Source organism: Hippoglossus hippoglossus, chromosome 21, assembly GCF_009819705.1.
Source record: "Hippoglossus hippoglossus isolate fHipHip1 chromosome 21, fHipHip1.pri, whole genome shotgun sequence".
NCBI lineage: Eukaryota > Metazoa > Chordata > Actinopteri > Pleuronectiformes > Pleuronectidae > Hippoglossus > Hippoglossus hippoglossus.
The window spans coordinates 21893273-21910582 of NC_047171.1; the positions used below are offsets into that span (position 1 = coordinate 21893273).

At 39.8% G+C, this 17310-nt stretch overlaps 2 protein-coding genes across 3 annotated transcripts; both read right to left on the reverse strand.

The window, feature by feature from the left end:
- Positions 1-4614: 4614 nt before the first annotated feature.
- LOC117755233 (probable 2-ketogluconate reductase) lies at positions 4615-7011 on the reverse strand. Of its 2 annotated transcripts, none has more exons than XM_034574836.1 (6): positions 6940-7011; positions 6248-6633; positions 5379-5550; positions 5123-5301; positions 4866-4962; positions 4615-4771 (listed from the first exon to the last, which is right to left on the reverse strand). In XM_034574836.1, the coding sequence occupies exons 2-6, from the start codon at positions 6624-6626 to the stop codon at positions 4615-4617; spliced, it is 984 nt and encodes a 327-aa protein (XP_034430727.1). In that variant the 5' UTR covers positions 6627-6633; positions 6940-7011. The 2 variants fall into 2 exon arrangements, with proteins under 2 accessions (XP_034430727.1, XP_034430728.1); XM_034574837.1 differs by having other exon boundaries at positions 6248-6629; positions 6940-6966.
- Positions 7012-9463: 2452 nt separating this feature from the next.
- LOC117755235 (glyoxylate/hydroxypyruvate reductase B-like) lies at positions 9464-12300 on the reverse strand. Its single transcript, XM_034574838.1, has 5 exons — positions 11955-12300; positions 11259-11421; positions 10699-10877; positions 9910-10005; positions 9464-9621 (listed from the first exon to the last, which is right to left on the reverse strand). Exons 1-5 carry the CDS (start codon positions 12298-12300, stop codon positions 9464-9466), a joined length of 942 nt encoding a protein of 313 aa, XP_034430729.1.
- Positions 12301-17310: the final 5010 nt, after the last annotated feature.

Here is a 17310-nt window from a genome sequence, read left to right on the forward strand (position 1 = left end):
AAGTCTGAACCGAGCTTCTTCTGTTTGTTCCATTGTTTCCATTTGATCTGGTTAGTTTTGGATTCACATTGTTATTTAGGGAGCGCACGTACGTCCTCATGGTTCAGTTTGATTCAGACCCAGACCACTTCTCTTTGGTCGGACTAAATCCTGACCGTGGTCTGAGGAACCTTTCCCACCTGATGTTTGTGTCTGAAAGTCTGAATGGCAGCAGCAAACAAGATAAGAGTGAAAGCGTCGAGTAAAAGAAGTAAAAGGATTCAGACTCAGAAACAGATTTATATCCCGTCTCTAGATTTGACTGCGTGTGTCTTCATTCCCAGCCGTCATTAAGTCTCCAAGATGTGGACATGCTGCACAACCCCCCACATATTGCAAATAAATCCCTTCATCTACTATTTACTCAATGTAAAATGTCCTCTTTTGAAATCTAAATATATTTCAATCGTTAATAATCACTCCATATTGGATTTTTCTGCGATCTTTGAAAGTCCCTCCATGTCCAACTGGAGTCTTTGATGTCGTTCTCACTGGAGGATAAAAATCTTGGAAAAAATAAATTCACAGATGGATCAAATGTGCCCCGCTGTACTAATGAATAGACTGGAGCTTTATTCTGTGAAAATGATTGGCACATTCAACACTATAAATAGTCTTATTAGCAGAAATAAGAGATCCTATAATTACCACACAGTAATTCATGATTAGGGAGAGAGATAGGCTACAAGACGTTGAATATGACATCTTTTAATAACTACTGATGAATACATTATTATATATTATTTTATCATTTGAATCACCTTTTGCTTTGTGATTTGATATAATAGATTTAAAGCGACGGTTTAAACTAATTAGGTTTACAAAAGACAACTTTTGGATCCTCTGATATGTTCACACACTGTCCTGAGATCCTGTTAGAATTTCAAATCCCTGTAGGTCTTTATTCCTTTCCCCTTTTCATTAGCGAAACGGAGAAACTGTGTCAGCTCAGCAGGGGTTCAGAAGTGGGGAATTGCAAATGAAATCCTTTAGAATTTCTGGTCCAAGTGTACAGTATGTCTGCAGATTCAAGACAAGACCATTAGTGAACCGAGCAGTCTGCTAAGTATATGGAAATGTATGGTACGCCATCAGCAGTTATCAAAAGAGATGCATTATAAATAGGAATGGAATAAGAGGTCGAACAAGCCTCCGCTGCTGCAGTGTGGAGATGAATATGTATATATTTCTTTTAAAGGCAGATAAATAACATAGTTCATATTTCAGGTCAGTGTTGTTTGTACGTTTCTGTCTGAGGGAATGATGGGAGATGTGCAGGAAGGGACAGGTGAGTCAGATGAGGGTTGAACCTGGTCCACTGTGTTTATGGGTCATTTGTCACTCATTGTCTTTATGTTTTTGTCGGTCAATGCAAAACGAATACGTCTCATAACATCAGATAGCTCTTTACAATGGTATTTTAAAATGTTTTCTTTATTTATTCATCTGATATTTATGATATTTATTCATCAACTATTTGTTCCACAACTTTTGTTAAAAGGTTTAATTGTTGTTAAATTGAAAACTTACTAGTTGGTATATTTTATTTTTCTGTATAACTGTATTTTTCTCCAGAGCAGATACTGGTACAAATAAATCCTTTACATAATCAGTCCATTTCATCTTTTCTTCTAGAACTGGGCAGTCATGTGGAGGATTTTTTTTCTTTCTTGGACATGGCCAGATATGAGGTTTGCTCTCTCTGAATGTCCGTTTTAATATATTATTTCATGTATAATATTTTTCTAGTGCTAATATTTGGGGATTCCTTATACTCCTTTTAATTGTTGTCTTGTTTGTGTAAATGCATTGACAGGATTGCTACTTAATTCCGTTGTACTCTGTGCAATGACAATAATTCTACCCTATTCTATTTTGATCTATTTCACTATTGTGGAAAATCCAAAATATTTCTTGCAAATTGAAAGAAGGAAACATGTCAACAGCAACTTTTAGGCTCATTTCAGGACAATGGCAACACTTCACAGTCAGCAGGGGAGCAGGATCCTGTAAAAGCTCATGCAGTGTGATGTTATAATGTCAGATACAGGTACATTATCTCCTTTGGCTCTGTCCTGCAGAATGACCGTGTCCATTATAGGCCACATCCTCTAATATAGGTTGTTAAAATGCCGTCTTGAAATTACAGAGGTGCACAATGAATATCTTATTCCCCACCTCCCCCTGTAATTTCAACCCCTCACTAACGGGGCGTTTGAATGCAAATGATACATGCAAATATGCCTTTATTAAAAATAAAAAAAACTCTTAGTGATTAAGGGACTACAGAGGCATTGGGTAATGAAAAGATCTCAAGGGCACCTTTGGTTTTCAGAGAGGTCACGTCTGTGATGGACTAATGTAGCTCCCAGCATAAGGGACACCTTCACAGTTTATAGGAGCAGCCTTGAGGGAAGCGGCCGGCCAGAGTCAGCCGCTTTGTGGGCTTCTGGGACGGCCGCCTGCTGAAAGGGTGCCCTTCATTTCCAGACAGCGTGCCCTTTTTAAAATACGATCAAAGATACAGTGTGAGTGGCAGCAGCCTTACTGTTGTCTGTCCTCATTGCCACATTCACTCACAAACATGGCCTCAAGAGCCTCATTTGTGCTCAGTGCAGCGAGGGCCACGCGTTCAGAACACGACCTTCAACTCTCGCCGTAATCTCAGCATACGGATAAACTCTGAGCCGCTCGGAGGCAGAAACACACGGCGCTTAGCGTCCATGTAAATCACACATATTATTTCCAGTGTATGTAGTTCAGTCAAATGATTTCAACAACGTTTTATTTGCTGAGTGTAATGGCATTGGGAATATATGTGGTTTACAAAATATACAATATTTTAGGGAATAAAAAACAACAGCACAGTTCTTTCTACTGGGTCAACTGTAAATACCATTTACAGTAAATACTTCTAATTTTAGACCATTAACTTTGATGGAAAATATTATTTCTACCTGCATTATGTTCACTGAGGATGATTTTTAGGATCTTTGTTGTGCACACAAGTCGTCCATGGGAGGTGGTCAGGGTGAATGAGGGGAATAATGTTAATTCATCCCGTCCCACACTTTATTTTATACATTTTTACAGTATTAAACCAATAAAACGTTCTTTTCCCTGAACCTTTTATTACGTCCCCTGTCCTCTCTCTCTCTCTCTCTCTCTCTCTCTCTCTCTCTCTCTCTCTCTCTCTCTTTGTGTGAAATCATTCACTACTCACCATATAGTGAATTTGCTGTTAGATTGTAGCACGTCACAGCCTTGAGGATAAAGACAGACAGTTTCACATTAGCCAGCAGTTTTACAGACCTATTTCAAATCAGCATTGCCGATGGCATAGTTTTGTTTTAATGACAAATCTGTGAACTGTGGCGGTAAAACATGTAATAAGAGTAGATCAGCGCATCCCAGCACTAACACAGACAAACAAGTTTATTTCTACATTTAAAGATTCAACATGTTTTTTACCTAAAAGTATTAATACCAAGCATAAAATAAACATTATTATAGCAATAATATATAGTTATTGTAGGATTTTCCAGCGGCTGACGTTGTTGTTGTTGTACGTCATAATCCTGAGGACAATGACGTAGCAGAGAAAATGCCTGAAAGAATATTTATCTTTTGCGGATAAAGTCATAATAAAGTCCGCTATATAGAATCCCTATATAGTGAGTAGGGGGTAGTGGGGGATTTCGGACCCAGTCTCTGTTTCTGAGCTGCTGCTGTGGCTGATATTTTGCTTCAGCCGTGAATATATAAATATACAAAGTAATACTTTTGTTTTGTGTTTTAAAGATGATAAATGGTTTGTATTTATATAGAGCTTTTCTAATCTTGATGACCACATTTAAACCTCTTTACAGTACAGTTTTCACCCATTCACACATTCATACAATGCATCTATGGGCAGGGGTTTTTCTATGAGGGGCCATTCGGTGTTCAGCATCAAGGACACTTCGGCATGCAGATGGGGGAGACTGGCATTGAACCACCGACCTTTTGGTTGGAGGACGACCTACAATCCTATGATAGGACGATCTACCCTCAGCCACAGCCGCCCAGAGACAAAGAGAGAAGAATTTCCCTATTGAACACCAGTTGGTTACAATTGCTGAATCAAGTAACTTAATATGTCTGTGATGGTGCAGATATATTCAGTTATTTATCTTTGGAGGTTGGGATATTACAGATGATTTTAGAAAGACAGAGAAGTTTTGGTTTGTTTTTCTGGGACAAAGCATTCTGCAAGATCTAAAATCAAACACGGCTTCAGGAACACAAAGCAATTAAATGTCAAAATTATTATTTTGTGTATTTTAACTATAGGTACAATGATACTAGCCCATACATCCCACATTTTTTTATTATTTTATTTTATTCTTGTACTTAGTTCAACTCTGGTTATTTCCAATGTGCTTTATTAATAACCTTGATTTTACTTGACTAATACACTTGAAATGAACTTTTGACGTGACTCGGTTCCACTGCTAGATGTTCACATTAGATTTTTATGATGAGGCTGACAATGTTCTTCAGAAAGAATGAACAGATTCTGCTGAACAAGCTTGTTCACTGTGGCCTGACTTCATTGGGGACAGGTAATCCTTTCAGTGCAGCCAGGGCGTTCTCCACCATCTTCTCCACAATCCTCCTGGCTGTGTTGTTTGTATTGATCCCGATGTGGGGGGTGATCAGCACATTGGGCAGGCGGAGGAGTGGGTGATCCCTGCACAGGATAAGAGCAGAGGAGTTGAGCGGGGAGCGATTCCATTAGTAGAATTATTTCAGTTAGAACATGATTCTATTCTGAGAGATGAGACCTTGGCAAAGGTTCTGGATGAGTCACGTCTAGAGCCGCAGCCCGAATCGTTCCCGAGCGGAGAGCTTCCACTAAAGCATCCTGGTCCACAACTTCACCTGAGACATGAACAGTGTTATTTTTAACTAATGATCATGAATCTAGATCAATACTAGGATGGTAGAGACTTGTTTCTTTTGAGTTTGTGTTTTCAGTTGATGCAGTTGTGTGAGAGGTCTCAGCCGCCGTACCACGATCTAGTAAACGCATCTTTCTAACCTCTGCTGATGTTGACCAGCGTTGCAGTGGGCTTCATGAGGGACAGCTCTCTTCGGCCAATCAGACCTGCCGTGGCCGAGGTCAGTCTGACGGCTATCATGACGAAGTCCGACCACCGCAGCAGGTCGTCCAGCCGCTCACAGTAACTGGCTTTAACCGCCTGCTCATCCTCTACACTCCTGAACAGAATAAAATACGTAGAGCGTGTTGGAACAGTGTTTTTATATACAGTACGCATCACGTCATAACGAAATACCTTCTGGTCCTGTTGTGATACAGGATCTTCATTTGAAATCCACAGCTTCTTTGGGCGATTCTGTGTCCGATATCTCCCATTCCGATAATCCCCAGAGTCGACCCGGTGACTTCAACTCCCATCAGGCTTTGCGGCATATGGACCGTCTTTGGGTCAATAGCTATGTGATGACCTGTGAGGGGAAAAAAATGGCATCTTCACCTTTGCAAACCAAATTATTAACATTAATACACCTTGAGATTATACACTGTGATACATTTTACAGAAAATAACCCTCAGGTTTTACAGGTTTTTTCATTTAATACAAAATACTGTAAAATTATGAATTTTAATAAACCAACAACCCAACTGTTATTTTAAGTGGTGTGCGAGTAATTATAAATTGCATTATTCCTCATTTTCAAAATATAAAGTTGACTGCGTTGCTTCCCCCGTAAAAGATTGGCCAGTATATTACAGCACATTTTTCTAGTAGAATAATTTTTTCTAGTTTCTAATTAAACTTATTGTTGATACTGATAAAGATATTGTTTTATCTGTGAGACATTTTTGTTTAAGAAATTTGTAACAAGACTCATAATTGTTTTACAGCATCTGAAAGCTGAAGAGGTCATGTTTTGACACTAACATCTTATTTGTTCTTTTCTAGGATCATGGGCGACTCGCTCAGTGTTATTTGAATTTAATTATTGTTTTACTTTTATTGATGTTGAGCACACAGCGTTTCAAGACAGGGCACGTACAGGTCATTTTTGTATGGTTCTGCAGATTATGTATGATTTGTATTGAACAAGTAGAACAACATATAACGTCGATGTAGCCGGGCCCCCATCAAACTACCCTAACATTGGTCAGTTGCTTAAACTTACCCTCGAGGATCTTGCGAGCTGACGCCAGAAGCAGACCCATGGCAAGATCAGCAGTGCCGTCGCTGACCACACCTGGTGTGTTGGCCACTTTCACCCCTCGACCGCCGATGAACGGCAGATCCAGGTGGTCAGTGCCCGCTCCTCCACTGGCGACCACTTTGAGGGAAGGAAGCAATCTGAGCAGCGCATGCTCGGCTGCAGGGAAATACTTCCATATAAACAGGACCTGAATTCTGGGGCCATGGAGAGTTGGGTTGTCTAGAAGCTCTTGATGGCAGACGATTTGGAAGTGTTGTGTCAAGAGGTCTGCGAGCTCTTCCAGGTACCCAAAGTCACCCCCGACCTGTGAGATCAGCGCCCATGGTTTTTCCTCCTCCATCACCTTCCTTAAAAGAGAGGACAATGTATTTTGTTAATTTCACTCAAACAACTGACTTTGAATGTTTATTGCAGCAGCTGAACACAGTTACAGTTTTTACCTTTACACTCCTAATAAGGTCATTCCAGTTAACTACTTACTAAACTGAACATGCAAAAAATGTGAATTTTGTTACCACACAACCGCTTAATTCAGAAATATATCAAACATTTCCAACTAGTTTCCGATAATGGATATTTCTGTTCAAAGGAAAAATCAATACAAATAAATCACAGGAAATGACATTAAAGTTAGTTTTATGAGGAAGACTCACCTTTCTAACCAAAGCTGGAGCTTCAACTCTTCTCTGCTGTCAGAACGATCAGGTAGAAGCTGATGATGGGAGTTTTCTTTTTAACCAAACCTTTGACCGATGTTTTACTTGGATGAATGAGAGTTAATGTGAAAACCGCTCCAGGGGCTGATGGTTCTGCTTGGTGTATTATTCACAAATACTGTTTCACAGGAATTGTGCTGAAACCTCTCCAACCACCCACACACGTATAGTTGCAGTTATTAATAATGGAGGGGATTTAGCAATAAGATTAAATTGATTTTACAAATATCAGAGATTGTGAAATGAACAATCAAGTATTTTTTTATTTAAGGCAAAAAACGTCTGCAGAGATTTGAAGCCTGAGACACATGGTGGTTATTTACTGAAACTGTGACAAAATGCTTTTAAAGTTAAACACTAACTGGACACAGACTCAAGTCCTCGACCCTGGAGTCAAAGTCCTGCGGTTTGTCCTCCCACCATCCACCCTGAGTCTGTAGATTAATACGGAAAATCAATCATTAGTTCAAAGTCAAATGCCTCTGAGAATGATCCATGCTGTAAATACATGTTTGAGTGTGGAACCCCATAAACACAAAAAAAGGAGAGAGAATGAGACTTTTGCTCAGCAGAATCTTTTTTTTTACCAATCTGCAATATATCTCTTTTCTTTCACCTTTAATTCTATTTAATTATTTTGTTTTCCAGAGCAACTTTACAACTATGAACATCCATAATATCAGGTACAGTACAATCCTTTTTTACAATAAATAAAGGCATTTTCTAACCCTAACCCAAATAGGTAATACGTTCAATATTAACAAGCAGTTGTATCTCGTCCTGATAGGTCATTTTAATAGCTTGATGATATATTTTTTTATCATATCAGACTGACACAGACATTCACAGGTGTACTGATCACTGTCATGGCAACAATATTCTTATAATTGCCTCCTCTTTTTATTAATATGTGTTCAAAATAAAAATGCTTTATATCTAGCTGAATTACACAACTTTTATTTTGAAAAGTTGTCACTGACAGACCTCTGAAAAAGTCGACATGTAATATAGGAAAACATACTACCAGCTAAGTAAGTAATTCCAACTTATATATAAACCACACACATGAACACTAATGAAGCAAAGTCAGTTTCATTTTATGAAAAACACCTCCAAAAAAATCCTCACTCCCGATAAACCAGGTAGGATGAACACAAAGCTTTCTAACTTCACTCTGCACCATAGAGTGTGTATGAAAAGCTCTGCGCACAATGTCCAGCACACAAACCAAAAAAGTGACAGTATACTGTAGAATTGTTTGCGGAAGACTCACTAATGATAAGGAATAATTCTGAAGTAGCTCAGTATTCTTAAAATTATAACACATGTAACATTCACAGTATGAGGAAGGGAGATAAAACAGAAATCTGTCTGATAACTCAGGTATCTCTGTCTGTCTGCATGTGGAACGTATATCTCAAAAGATCTTATCCCCATACGACCAAACATTTAGTGTGTTCCACTCCAGCACAATGTAATTGGATAGAAAAATGTCTAATATTCGTGTAAACACATTTTCTAAGAGACAGGGTTGCTGTTACACATCTTCTTATTGGTTTATTGTTCTGTAAAATCATTCTAATTTTAATCTACAGAGCTAATAATTGAACCTCGTGCTGGGATTGATTTGTCAAACAACTATTTCACGGTTAAGAATGTTCTTTAATGCTCGGCTTCATTTTCTTTTTTTCAGTTATTATCATCCAAAGCAAAATAAAACACTTCAACCTCATTTCATATCAGTTCTATGAAAACACAGCTCCCAGGAAAACTCTCCATGTTTTACATTTACACAGGAGTCATGACTTTGATATACCTTTATGTTAATGTAAGTGAGATTATCGTGTATATTACAGAGATTAGGGTGGACCATGACACGGAACGTGCCGAGTGGTGAATACAAATGAAAGAAAAGATAAAAGCGTTTCATCTTTTAAAGAAGTGAAATCACTGATAAAGGAAACTCTCAGTCTCATTTCCTATATATACATTCATTTTAAAGACTTAATCACAATATGCCATATATGACTTCACTTCTTATAAATAGAGACTATTATTTGAATCCAGGCACAACACAACAAGGAATTGCACTAGTACGGCCTCAAGTGAGCTGCTTTCAGACATTTTCCTGTTGTTGTGAACCCGTCTGACCCGGACAATCTCCTGCCATGTTCGCCATACGGGAAAGATAAACTCTGGAAAATGTCTGAACCCAATTTTTCGAGACTTTTTGCAGAAAGGAAGAGAACCGCTCTCGACACAGTTGCAGCAGGGACAGGAGTTGACTGTGTGGTTACAGGTGTATTGCTCAGGAACTTAGGAAGGTTAGTGTCGAGTGTGAAGTTGTTTTACATGATGCTCTCTAGAAAGGTGCAAGAGGGATTAACGCAGACCAAGCAACCAACCACCAGGCACATTCCTGATTGGCTACAGCTCTAGTTAAAACAAAATTGTCATCTCCTCATTTCGGCTTGACCTCATTGGAAATAGGTGAACCTGTGACTGCAGCCAGGGCGTTTTCAACCGTCGTCTGAGCAATGCTGTCAACTGCTGCCCAGGTGTTCCCACCAATGTGGGGGGTGATGAGCACGTTGGGCATGGCCAGGAGAGGATGATCCCCGCAAAACATTAAGGAGCAGAAGTTAGTAAATGTAATTAATTCATCATTAGGGTTTTGGGCTGTAATTTAAAAGTGTTTGTATATTTTAATTAGATACTGAGGTTGAGAATTTTACTCAAAACAAGAAAAACTGAGGGAAGATGAGGACGTTGTAGAGCAATAATCACATTATGGTTTAATGAATGAAACTTTTTTTCATGAATGCCTCCTGTTCGAGGTACATTCGTCTCAGGGTCATGTTTTTAATTTAATGCTCTTTTACGACAAAGCGATTCTGAGATGAGACCTTGGTAAACGTTCAGGATGAGTCACGTCCAACGCCGCTGCACAAATCGTTCCAGACTGGAGAGCTTCGACTAAAGCGTCCTGGTCCACCACTAGATCTGAGACATGCGAAGAACCATATTACTGTAGGTTAGAGATCCGATTTTCAAGTGTTATCTTCTCATAAAGAGCTGTAGGGAAAACACATACTGTAGGGCCTGATCTACTAAAGGTTTGCATGTGTAAAAATGTGTGCAAACTTGATTTCTCCCGCAAAAAAACATGCAAGCTGATCTACCAAGGCTGTGCACTGAGGATTGCGTGCAGAATAACACGCGCTGTCCATTCAGTACGCTAACCTTAATGAATATGCATTATCGGGTGTTTCTACCAAAGTGTGCAAAATATTGTGAGGAGTAGATGCAAATACTTTAATTTAGTGGTTGTGACTTCATCTGTATTGTGGTAAGGAGGAGACGGAGAGAACAGGTTTTTTCTGCTCGTGTTAGCATGGGGATTGACACAAGCAAAAATAATGTTTGTTTGCCTCTTCCACTAACACCTCCAATTGCATGGCATTCAATTTCCCTTTGCTCTTTTCTTCACTCTGCTCTCCGTAATGCTCCACGGCGGAAACCAGTAACGCACGCAAAACTCATTTAAATATTACTGCCTCTACCATGTTTGCGCCTGTTATAATTTATGCAACTATTTTTAGTAGATCACAGTCCAAACGTGCAATCTGTTGTAATGCACACGCAATTCAGCGCTCTTTATTTGGGATCTTAGTAGAGCCGGCCCGTAGTCGCCACCTCTGCTGATGTTGACCAGTGTTGCTTCTGGTTTCATGAGTGACAGCTCTCTGTGGCTGATGAGGCCCGTCGTGTCGGGTGTCAGGGAGATGGCGAGCACGACAAAGTCTGCCCTCGTCAGCAGGTCGTCCAGCCTCCGGCAGTGAGTCGCTCCCACCGCCCGCTCAGCTTCTGCACTCCTGAACATTAGTAAAGTGAGCAAGAATGAGCCGAGACATTGTCACACTGGTTCATCGCTTTAATGCAATTCTTCATTACCTCCACCATGTTTTAACCCCTTTCTGATTGTTTATCTAGGAGCCAGATCACACCAGAACAACTGTAGGAATTTTCACGAAAATTGGGAGTCACACTTCCTGCTCTTTTGTGAATGTAATTCCTCATTGTTACATTCTGTTACAGATATAACAGGTAGTTGTAGACATTGTGTCTTTTTTAGTCTGCATGATAAACCACAATGTATTAAGAGCTATTATATTCCTATACATCTTAAGAACACCCTTCACTTTGTTCTTGAGAATAGATTGTATGTAAGTTTACACTGAGAAGTGGACTTTTACCTTCGGGTCCAGTTATGATACAGGATCTTCATGTCAAATCCTTTGCTTCTCTGAGCTATTTTGTAACCGATCTCGCCCATTCCCACGATTCCCAGAGTGGATCCTGTGACTTCAACTCCTCTCAGGCTTCTGGGTAAAATGTTATCTTCAGCTGTTTTAAGACCTATGAGAAAAAACAACAACTAACATCTCATATTTTGTTCATTTATTTTGTACAGATTCCTAGTATGTCTTCATGAAACGACTGTACTACCACTGCCTCTGCATCTTTGAATGTATGCCACTGCTTTTGTCCTGGATATGAATGATCTAATGCACCACAGAAAATAATATATATACTAATGCCTGCTAAGTGAGTGGTCTGACTCACCCGCTAACAAAGCCAAGTAGAGGCACACGTTTCCTACATGTGCCAGAGCAGACTAAGCTATATCAGGAGGAGGCCCTTAAAGAGACAGGAGCTAATAGTGTTTCTGACAGAGGCTGAACGTTGGAGCAGCAGCAAAGGACAGTCTGAGGAAAGTTATGTGTTATCTGAACATTAGAATAATAATACAAGTAAAAATGATTAACCTGAATATGAGCAGAATGTCTCTTTGATTAAATAATGATTTACTCTCTCACATAATTTGTCTGAAGAACAAGTTTAAGCAGGTCTTGGTATTGGACAATAGGACATGGAACATTTGACCTTACTCTCAACAATCCTGCGTGCGGATGCCAGAAGTAGAGCCATGGCCTTATCAGCAGTGGAGTTGCTGACCGCACCAGGAGTGTTGGTCACCTTCACCCCTCGACTGGTGATTAATGGTACATCCAGTTGGTCAGTGCCTGCCCCTCCATTGGATACCACCTCAGCTGCAGGCCTGAGGCTCCATACAAACAAGGCCTGGATTTTAGGGCCATGCAGCTGAGGGTTTTGTAGAAACTCTCTTCTGGAGATGATTTGAAAGTGTTGCTTCAACACGTCCCTGAGTTTATCAAGTAAACTTTGGTCGACCCCCTCCTCTGAGACCAGAGCCCAGGGTTTCTCCTTCCCCATTACCTGGACCAATGAAACAAAAAAGATTAGGGCAAATACAATAATTTGGTATTTTTCAATGTCACAGAGGAGGAAGTGATGCAGAGCTCAAAACACACACAAAACTAAAGCTATTGCTCTGTTTGTGTATTTAATCCCTGTGTTTCCATTACCCCGATGCCAGTTTGTCTTGTCAGATCATTGTCAGCATTCCAGTTTTTTTCCTCGTGTTAGCCCTGGTTTTTGACCAATTGTTTTTTAACATTGCCTTTGGGCCTCTGTGTTTGGAGAACTCTGCCTTTCCATGCTCACAACCTGTTTTTATGGATCTGTCCTCGAGTGAATCTGCATTTGGGTCCTTATTTTGCCAACACCCAAAGATAAACTTTAATTTCGATGAGACAAAGTGCCATATTTGATTAACATTAAATTTTTTAGCATCAATAAATGATAAAGGAATTTGAATAATGTGTTCAAAAACGTGTTTTACTAGCAGTAACATATCCCTTTAGTTCCACTTAAAAAAGAATGGTATTACAACTGCACTTTATTTAATTTTCATCACTAAATTACTTAACATGTGAGTTCATTTAATGAAACTCAAATTAAACCAAAGGGCTCTGACATCAACAGAGTAAGTGTGAAGCACCTTCTTTAATACGATACACCAAAACCACAGCTTAGCGATTAGCTTAGTTTTTAGAATTTAGGAACATCTTTTCAACATAACTACAATAATACAATATGCACCAATATACATTGGAAACATCAGACAAAATTCACTAGATTTTTCAGAGAAGTACTTGAACAGCATGTACTCTGCATTCTGTCGGTACAGTGCCTAGCAACAGACGAGCAGAAAATGTTCTTCCACTCGAGTTTGTATAACATCCTTGGAGGGCTATACTCAATAACTGAATGCATAACACAAACCTCTCTGAAGTGATGGTTTCGCAGTTCTCTTTGGCAAGGCGTCTGATGTCCGACGGTAGCAATGCTTTTGCAGCTTGCAGTTCGTTTTCCAGTCTTGAGGAACATCAAGTCTTTGCAAAAGTCTGTCGCTTTTGTTCCTTTACTGTTCCAGGTGCTTTTGCTAATTAAATCCGTGCGAGAGTTTGTAAAACGTGTAGCAGGTCATGAATTCTCCCTCTGGTGCTTTTTTAGCAATTAAAAAATTTGCCTTCACCACAAAATTTGCCTGCAAAACCGAAACTCTGCCAAAGGTCGATTATTGTATCCACGCACATTCATCCTTGAAACTTGACATGAGCATCACCACCAGTTTTCTTTCCAAAATGGATACCAATTCAAATGAAGGGTGGTATTATAGTTTATTTCAAGTTATAGCTACGGACTGACACTAAGACATGAACTACTTTTTCTTTTTGTTTAATTAGAAACAATTATAAACTTAAAGTGAGTGAGTGGGTGAAGTCTGAGCCTCTTCCTCCTCCTCTTTAGTCTACCGCTGCATGACCTTATCATATTCTGAATTGAGATTGCATTTCAAATGTATAATTAGGTTTGTGTTGTTGTTGCCAGAGTTGACAAACACATCACATATGCATTTATGGAGCCATAGTTTCGCATTGCGGTGGCTGGCAGAAGTAGAAGTAGTCCCTACCAACCGGTGGCTAATAGATCTTGTTCATTGTGTGTGAGTGTAACAACTAATGAATATGGGTGTAGACACTTGAACAGACACACGTTCGAGATCAGAAGTGTGAATATTTGAGTATCGATCCGCACACATCTACTTAGCTGCATGTTTCCAGCTGTAAGGACGCTCACGTTTGTCCTTTTCATTAAACTGCACTGACACAAACTTTCACTTCAACAAAGAAACCATTAAACCGTTTCTCTTGTGCAATGTTACATATTTATATTTCTTGACAGTAGCTATGATGCGTGTCAGCGACGACACTCCGCAGCTACATGGGTGTTGTGTTCAGCATGACCTGGCAGGCAAGCAGCCAGAAGAGACCCGTCTTGTATTTTGAGTTATTTTCTTCTATTGCAAAAAAAAGAAAAGGTAATTGCAGCCATTCATTTTTTCTGAGAAGCTCTTTGTGTTCATGAAATGCAGAAATCAAATGGCCTCATGGGGGCATGTAGCTGGAAATCATTGAGCATTGCAGATGAATGATTGAGTGGAAACCTCACACACTGTCGGCTCCAGAAATGTAGCAAACATTGAACTGTAGTTTTTCACATCAACACAGTATTTCAGTGCTTTGTAAAGCAAATAGCTCAGCAGTTAATGCTGTATTTAAGCTTCAGTATCTACATATCTACATATTGTCTTTTAAGGCTTTTAACAGCTGGTGTGTTGTTGCTGTAGATCACAGTGAGAACAGTGGAGCTTTGCGAGAGGCTGACGAGGCTACAGGGACAAGACAGTCGCCCTCCTCCCTCCTCCCTCCACCCTGCCTCATGTTTCTGTCAGCTCAGATTGTGTAGGGGCTCATCAGTGTTATGGAAGAGCGGGAGGTCCACAGAGTCAGACACCTTTTGTTATCTTGGGAATTGAACTCGTGAGACTTTGGTGACAGAGTGCATGAGGCTAACAGGGGCAATCTGCATGGGGAGTTTGCTTCATGACAGATGCTCCTGCTGTGGCTTCCACGAGTTCAGTGATTAATTATTCTATAGTTTAATTGTTATTATATTGTATTGTATTATCTAAAGCCAAGAGGGATGTCTAAGAAATGTCTTAGAAGGACAGACTTGGTAAAAGGATTTTTACATATTATACAACTCAGCTCTTACATTATACGTGTGCAGGTGTTTGTTTGAAGTTGTTGTTGTCACTTTGATAGACTGTTACTAATTTATTTAAAGGCGAGTTCCAACAAGACGATTCTCAAAGTCGTCAGATCGCTGTGAAGTACACACAACTCGATCATGACTCTTGCAGCCATTGTGAGTTCATACGAAACGACTGCAAAGCAACAAGGGGTCACACACTACACGACTACAGAAACCTTTCCGTAGATGAGGTTTTGTCCTTATTTTCTATAAAATGTTAAACTGTAATGCTATGAAAATAACGCCTCGACCATGATTTTCTCTTAAGACAGGCTAAATGTTTCCGAAATGACACTCTGTGCTGTGTGTGGGGAGTTTGGAGAGTTCGTCAGCTTGAAATGGCGCCTCGTGTGGCTGAGCGGGGGGGTCTCCAGCAGGTCCAGTGTTGCAGCACTAAGTTCATAGTGTCTGGTCGTCTACTGTACATGTTTAGCTTAGTTAGTTTATTCTAACTAAACTAAACACGGGAGGTAATTTACATTTACACAATAATGCACATTTTAAATACTGTTATGGATTTCATTAATGCTTTGTTACTGAATGTGGTCTCATGTTAAGTGTTTATAGGCAGGACCAAAAGTTGCTGAATATTTCAACACCTGAAAACTGAATGAGGTTGAATAACTTGTTAAGGTTCGTAGCTGATTGCCTTCTTTTTTAATAAGGTTGTCTGGTCAGGCAACCGTGTCGGAGAAATTACATTTTGCCCCTTTTAATTTGCAACGCCCTTCCAATATGTTTTAATGGGAACAAGTTATGTTTAAAAATTTTGTTTTTTTCTAATTAACAAAACTTTGAACACAATTTTCCAAACATAAATATCGGTTACAGTGATACATTATCTTCTCATAGCGACTACAGCGTCAATACACTTTTCTTTAATTCATCCCTCTCAGAGGAAGATGGTGGTCTTTGTTCAGTTGTTCACTGCGACTTTACAAAACACAATTAGGTCCGAAACATTTAACCCCAAACCACAGTGTTTCCCTAAACAAAAGACTCACAGCCTCTGGTTTAATTTCCCTCGTTACTTGTTCCTCCGTTAGATGAGGTGGGTTTATATTAGTCTGGAATTTATCAATGCGCCCAACAACTAAGCCCTTTGGATTCTGCTGCATCTTAAATGCATGGTTTGTGAGCCTGTGATGCAATCTGTATTGAAAGTGATGGAAATAACAAGCGTGTGAATTTGTGATTTGCGTGTATAAGCAAGATGGAAGGAGGGAAAACAGGGGCGGTGGAGTCGTGAAGTGAAAATGATGGAAAAGGGAGCGACACATGTAATCTACAGATTCCCTGTGCAGAATAATGGTCAAACCAAAGCTTCATGTTATTATCTCACACGCTAATTGAGGAGCATTTAAGTGCATCTATGGTGCATCTGTGAGACTTCGAACAGATTAGAGTCAATAATCCGGTTGTGCGCTCATTAACAGGGTGGCGTTGTCAATGTGCAGTTTGTCTGTAGCGTCACCTCTTTTCAGTATTTCTTAAGGAAACAGGTCAATAGTGCTGAGGTTGGTTCATTTGTCTTTCTCCCCCTGGGTTCAAACCTGCTCCACAGATCATTCAAATGAAAAGACCTTATCGGTCACATGTCCTTATACACAGGGTTCCAGCTGTACGAACCTTCATCGTCATGGTAACAATGAGAGACAGACATGATGTGGAACGGTTCCAGTTTGGTTAGGTGTAGGGACAAAAATGAATTGGTTAGGTTTGGAAAAAAAAATCATGATTTAGAAAAATAAGAAACAACATGGACGATTGGTTTCACACAGGAAACAAACTGAGGTCTCCTGTAAGAAAAGCAAACACGGCTCTATATAATGTGCCGGAACTTCCTCCTTTGTTACTGTCATAATTACTACGCCCACTAGAGATTGCTGTGGAGTAGACTGTAACAACGATGTGGTCACGCACACTGAATCTGGAGGGGCTGTGTGCAAGAACGGAAATGTTAGTTTGTTTCTCTGGACATTCTCCAGCCTCTTCATACCATCTCTGGAGACTGTCTGAGGGAGCCCGTGTGAGAATCCTGCAGAATTATGATTAGGACATTTCTGACACAGCGCAGACGCAAAACTGAAAAAACCCCCAAAAGAATACAAATATCTCAGAGACCTTTCTGTTGTTTTTTCTGTTGTTTTGTGAAAGTCAATGGTTCGTAGAAAGTCTGGACCCAATTGTCCAAAGATTTCCAGGAGTTTGTGTTTAAAAATA